At 55.3% G+C, this 6356-nt stretch overlaps 1 protein-coding gene across 1 annotated transcript in view; it reads right to left on the bottom strand.

Moving 5' to 3' along the window:
* PDGFRB (platelet-derived growth factor receptor, beta polypeptide) overlaps positions 1–5167 on the bottom strand; it is a 42407-nt gene extending 37240 nt beyond the window's left edge. Inside the window, exon 1 of the mRNA XM_010002140.1 lies at positions 5146–5167. Coding sequence (XP_010000442.1) covers positions 5146–5167 — 22 coding nt within the window. The remainder of the gene's footprint in view (positions 1–5145) is intronic.
* Between the last annotated feature and the right edge of the window lie 1189 nt (positions 5168–6356).

The following is a 6356-nucleotide window of genomic DNA, read 5'->3' as shown; positions in this document are numbered from 1 at the left end:
AAAAGGAGGAGAAGGCAAAGTGGCTGCAAAGAAGGCAAAGTGGAGTTTTGCTGCGGGTGAGGGGGACGGGAGGGCCTGGCTAACGGGAAACAAAAGGAGCCCAAACCAGCCCAGCTCTCGCCTCCTTAAGCTGCAGGGAAGGAGCTGCTCTCTCCCCGTGTCTGCTTTCAATTCTGGCCTTTTTCCTTGATTTCTTTTTTTGTTTTTCTTTTTTTTTCTTTCCTTCTTCCTCCACCCCCCCTTCCCATCAAGCCCCCCCACCTCCCCCTCCCTTTTTCATTTTCTTTCTTTATTTTTTTCCCCCCTTTCTCAGGATATGAGGGGATGTTTAGAAAATCCGCTGCCCACGCCAGCAGCTGACTCATGTTTTTATTAAAGAGGGCCCCCCCCACCTCCCCCTCCCTTTTTCATTTTCTTTCTTTATTTTTTTCCCCCCTTTCTCAGGATATGAGGGGATGTTTAGAAAATCCGCTGCCCACGCCAGCAGCTGACTCATGTTTTTATTAAAGAGGGCCTGTACTGAACCAACTCTGAATATTCCCCCTGGACTCCTCCCCAGGCTGGGCTGTGCCAGCACTCTGCCTCCCACCCTGCTGACCCCAGGCTGCTCAGGGACCACCAACACACCCTCCTTGTCCTATTTTAACCAAAGCTGTCATGCAACTGGGGTGCTGTGGCAGAGGGTGAGTTTTGTTGAGGACTTGGAGCCGTCTGGGCTGCCAAGAGACATGGAGCTGGGAGAGGTGGCAGAAGTTTCCACCTCAGCCATATCATCATCTCAGATGTCCAGGACCCCTCCTGCCCTGTGGGGTGTGGAAGCCAAATGATGAACCTGCTTTAAATTCTCTCCAAACCTTGTTCAAGTAACATTACTGAGAATCTTTTAATAGGCAAAACATCGTTGTTTGTCCAAAAGGGGATATTTTTTGCAGTTTGTTTTGGCACTGTAACAAGGTGCAGAATCTCTCTGGATCAAAACTGTCTTCGGCCCACTCAGTTCTTGCCACCATTTCCATCTTGGGATTTGTTTTTGCCTGATCCAACCAAGAAAAAATACAAAAATGCCCTGGTATCCTGGAAGAGGAGACTCCCCTGTAAAGATACCTTTTTGTCTTTCTCTTTTGTTTTTTAATTTTCAGGAATGACAAAGGCCTTCCCAGAAGGAGAGCACTGCTGAAATCTGTGTTCCTTCCTTGTTTGCAAGGAAGACTCATCCCCTCCTGCCTCACTCTGCCAGCACCTACACAATGGGCATAGCTAATAATTCCCTGGCTGGATGAGCCCAAGAGATTCCTGCTTATTGCCCACTATCTCCATGTTTTCTTTGCATCCCTGGGGCTGAGCTGGTCTCTTGTGCAGAAGAGGAGCCAGCGAGCGTGAGAGCAGCTCATATGGGGGGCAGGCAGCAGAGGGGACGTGCTGTGCACATGGCTCTTCCTGACACTTTTCCCAAGGGATGAAGATGTGCCTGACAGGTCCTTGTGTGGGGACGTGGGCTGCTGGGAAAGAGCTCGTCAGAGTTATTTCCTGGCAGAGTTCCCCCCTCCAAGGACAGCATTGCTGCTCCCAATAGTGGGAGAGGGAGAAACTCCCTGGTATGATCCTGCTGGGCCTCTCACACCAGGAACAGGCTACCTGGGGTGAGCAAGGGGTGGAAAAGCTAGGATGGACCATGCTTGAGGGCACAGCATCCTCATTTCCATGTGGGACATACTCCCCCTTTCTCCCCCTGCACATGGATGACCCCAGTGCCCACTCCCGGGCTGGGAGCAGGGAAAACCTAGGCAAACAAAACCCTGTCCCAGGAGAAGTCTGCAAAGACCAGGGTTCATTGTTTTGGGACGCTGGGAGAAGCCCTGGAGAGCCCACAGCATCCCGGCAAGCACAGGGCGGGCGGCGCTGCGTGTCCTCAGGGAGCACCCAGGACCACGCACTTTGTTTGGAACAGCACGTCGGGGTTAGGGCAGCTCCTGGGAAAGGCCAGCTCGGAGGAAGCACCGCAGCTGGAGGGACTCGCCTGTGTGAGCGTGTGGGCGGAGGGGAGCAGCTCAGCTACCTCTGCCTCACCCCCCTGTTGTTGCTCGCCTCTATTTTTGGTGTCTGCACCCCCATTCGTGGTGTTTACAGGGCTCAGTGATCCCCCCGGGGCTGGGACAGCTGCAGTGTGGGCTGCAGGGCTGCTCCAAGCTGAGATTTCCAGCCTCAATCAGCGTTGTCAACTGCTAGTGGGGGCTTGGGGTCATGTCGTGGAGTCTGATGAGGACAGCAGGCACTGGGGCAGGGACACTCCGGGGTATTTGGACTGTCTTGACATCACTTGGATCAAAGTGATGCTCTGACCTTCTGCCCCATGCCAGGCGGAGCTGGGATCATGGGGAAAAGCTCCTAATGTGGTGAAGGGACACCAGGTGACCCAATGTAATGGTGGGAATGGCCATGCTGGAGTCAGCAACAGGCCCCATCTGCCGGCAGGTGAGAGGCAGGTAGGAAAGAAGCAGCAGACGTTGACCTTTCCTGCATCTCCAAAGGTTTAACCTGGGCCCGTTTGCCCCTGGCTTGGGCTCCTCCAACCCTCTATCAACTCCAGGTCAGCCCAGGAATTCCAGTCGCAGAGCACACGGCAGGAGCAGCGGGTGCCAGGCAGCTCTGGGCAGCCCATCCAGCACGGCAGCTGCCCGCACTTGCTGCTGCCTGGATCCAGCTCTTGGGCTCTAGGGAAAGCCACCCGGAGACTTCATCCAGCCTTTCCCAGAGCTCTGCCCCAAACATGGAAAGAGTTCCCCTGTACTTTGCCGGGGTGGCGCTAGGTGACAGCAGTGTCCAGGGAAGAAGGGGAGGCAGAAGGTGCTGGGCTCCTTCCACAGTGACCATGTGGCCAAGCACAACACGCTGGGGAGCATCCCAGGCTGGGAACCATCCTGCAGCACCGTGAGTGCCAGTCACAGACCCCGCAGGGTGACAGCAGTGTCAGGAGGCAGCACACACCATAGGGTGCTGAGTCCCTACAGGTGCTGGCTTGTCCCCTACACCCCCTGGGTTGGGGCACCCGCAGGAGGCACTAGCCAGCAGAGGAGGATGCTAGCCCACTGCCTCTCCTCCCCTCGGAGCCTGTCCAGCCCCATCCCACGCACTCTTGCTAACCCCACGGCAGCCCTGATGTGGGAAGTGCTGCTGGAGCCCCGGGAGGCAGCGGCGGCTCCGGGTGCGCCCTAATAGGATGCCGGGCGGTCGCCCCAGACTTTCCCACACACCTGCAGCCACTTAATGTGGGAATCGTTAACCCTCTGCTTACACAGCTCCTGCAACACAAGCAAAGGAGGGAAACATGGCCAGGCCACTCCCAGCCAGGCCCTGGCTACCTTGGGGACCCCAAATCTCTCATCACAAGCCCTGCTCAGCAGCCAGGGGCTGCACAGTGAGCACCCAGCTCTGTGCTGCCACAGAGGGAATCCCAGCAGGGGCCCAGGGAGAGCCAGAAAGCAACGAGAGATGCCAGCCCGAGTCCCTGTCCCCAGTGCCCTCTGGAGGATAGTCACAAGATCTGTGTCACTTGCATTTTGCCAGGAAAGCTGGTCCAGACCCCAAAGAGTGACACCAAGCCTTGGGGGAGGGGAGAGGGGGGCTGTAGGGCAGTGCTGGCAGCACTTGGATTTGGGCTGTCTAGATCCAGCACCCATCCCTCTGGGGACCAGCTCTGTGGGGCCCTCATCAGCCTGGGGAGACGAGTGTCAGCAGAGGTGAGGTTCAGGCACCTGGGAAAAGCCAAAGGGCACACAAGAGTCTGCAGTGGGGCTGATGGGGCTGGGCCAGGGTGTTGCTCTCTGGAGGTGGGTTGTGCCAGTGTGACCTGACCCACTGAAACAATCTGCTGATGGTGGGGGTTTAGAGGACAAGGCAGGGCTTGGTTTCTCAGAGTGAGTGCCTTCACCATGGGAGGAGGAGGTGATGGGGTGGTGATCTCCTCTGCAAACCTGCTCCACCTGTGATGATAGCTGATAGCAGCCAAGCCCTGGGGACCTCCCAGGCCTCCCTTCCCCAGCCCTCCTGCTTCCAGGAGATGGCATCGCTCGATCACAGACAGCAGTGCCGAGCCCCAGGGAGCGGCACACACCCTCTCCTCTGCATCTGCTTGGTTTCCACCAGGAATGTCAGGTCTGGAGGACTAAAAGGAGCTCTCCAGGTTGGGTTTGATGCTGGGGATCTCTAGGGTGGATGGTGGAGGTACTGTCACCTCCTCTCATCCAGCTGTAGACCCCTGAGGGCTCTGGAAGCCCCTGACCAGCTCATCCATGGGACCACAGTGTGGGCATCCTGGGGCACTGAGGGTTCCCAGCAGCACCCTTCAGCCCAAGTCTGGCATCTGGGATGCTCCTGGGGAAGCCCATGGAGGGGAGTCCCATGGAGGACTCCTTGCCTGACTCTTCCCCAGCATAAACTTTGCCAACAATAATCCTCACCAACAACAAAACAGGCCAAAGAGAAGGAAAAGAGGGAAGTGCTCATGGGTGGATCTTTATGGCCCAATTGACTTTCCCTGCTCCTTCACCTCATGCCAAGGGAGGTCATGGTATGGCTGCCACAGGCACCTGGTGATGAGCACCTGCCCAAGCCCTTCGCCAGCTGCAGGAGGTGCTGGGTGCTGCCCCGGGATCCCTGGACACCCCAGTCCCCAGAAGCTGCCTGAGCCTTTGGCCTCAGCTTCATGAGCTGGGAAAAGGGCAAAGGGGGGCCCAGGCTGCCCATCAGTGAAACAACCAGTAGCAGGAATAAACCCAGAATCCCCTGTCCTTGAATTGCAACCACATCTGGAGTGGGACCCAGCAGCCCCCTGGTCCCTCTGCACCTCCCACCATCTGCTTGGGAGGGGATTTTCTTCTTTTTTCTCCCACTCCCTGAACCAGTGTTTCTTTGTTGGTGGGATGAGGAGGAGGAAGGCTGTGCTGAGATCTTGGGAAAAAAAACAACAAACAGGATGGATGGGGTTGTGTGGTGCAGAAATCAAACTGTGCTGTGGTGTGAGCTGGGATTGTCACTGGCTGGGATGGCCATGACAGTTGCCTTTTTCACTAGGGAGGGAGCCAGGACAAGGCTGGGCAAGGGGTTGGGGATGCTGGGGACACAGGGAGGGTGCTGCAAATCACTCACCTCTCATGGTTCCTCTGGTCATGCCGGGTCTCTGGAGGCAGAGCTGGGTTGATGCCAGCTCTGGGGGTGACTTCCCATTGCTGGGGTTTTACTCTGCTCCCTTTTTGCAAACCAGATTCCTTCCTTCTTATTGTTATGATCTCATCCTGGCTCCCACCTCCATGCAAGGAATGGATGTGGCACAGGGGCATCCATATAATATTTTCACCCAGTTTTAGCCAGAATCCGTGGCTGGAGCAATGGGATTGCACCCAAGACTGACACTTGATAACACTGGCGGGAAGGGCCACAGCCAGGAGGGCTGTGGGGGGAGTATGGCAGAGATCTCACAAAGTCCACCTCGAGCAAACAGATGACAGCACTGCTGTGGGAGCTTGGGGACATGCCAGTCCCTTCAGGAACACGGGAGAGCTCAGGATGCTGTGGGAAGGGAGGGGGGGCTGGCATGGCAGTGAGAAATGGTTGTGAATCAAATGCGTTGAGCTCCCTGAGTCCTGGTTTTGTTACAGTTTTCCTTTTAATACCAAGATTCTGTTTCTCACACTGGAAACACTCCCCAGGTTCATATCAGGAAAAAGGCTCTGAAAGTCTGTTTTCTCCCCTCCACCCAATTTCATTTTTAAATCTCTTTTTTTTTTTTTTTCCCTGTTTTTTCACTTTTTGTTGTTTTTTTTTTTTTTTTCCCTGTTGTTTCACTTGTTGTTGTTTTTTCTTGTTTCTTACTATAAAAATTCCAGGCTGCTTCTCTCCCAGGAGGAACATTTCCAGCAGAGGAAGGAGCTGGTGAAGACAAGAAGGGCAGAGGTGGCCTTGGGGAGGTGACAAAACGCCCACCCAGAGCCTCTGGGGGGCTGTGCTTTGGTTTGAGGAGAAAAAGGCTGCCTGCAAAAAATGACTGTGACTACGTGATGGTGGCCAGTGCAGCCAGAGTGTGACACTGGTGGGGAGGGGACATCCATGGGGAGGAGGCTGCTGCTGATGGGGGCTTCTGGCCTGGATGTCACAAAGCTGGTCCTTGGTCCCTCATCCCCCTCTGGAGTGGAGGTGTGTCTGGTGTGATGGGTGACAAGAGGGTGCTCTCCCACCTTGCAGTCAGACAGGCCTTCACAAGGGTCTTGTTTTGTTTTGTTGGTTTTCCCTCTTAAATACATATATATAGGGATGTTTTTGTTTCTTTAAGAGGGAAATCAGACAAGAAACTCTTCCTGCTG

The sequence above is a fragment of the Chaetura pelagica genome, unplaced genomic scaffold (assembly GCF_000747805.2).
Source record: "Chaetura pelagica isolate M959 unplaced genomic scaffold, ChaPel_1.0 scaffold356, whole genome shotgun sequence".
NCBI lineage: Eukaryota > Metazoa > Chordata > Aves > Apodiformes > Apodidae > Chaetura > Chaetura pelagica.
This window is presented reverse-complemented; position numbering and strand designations above follow the sequence as displayed.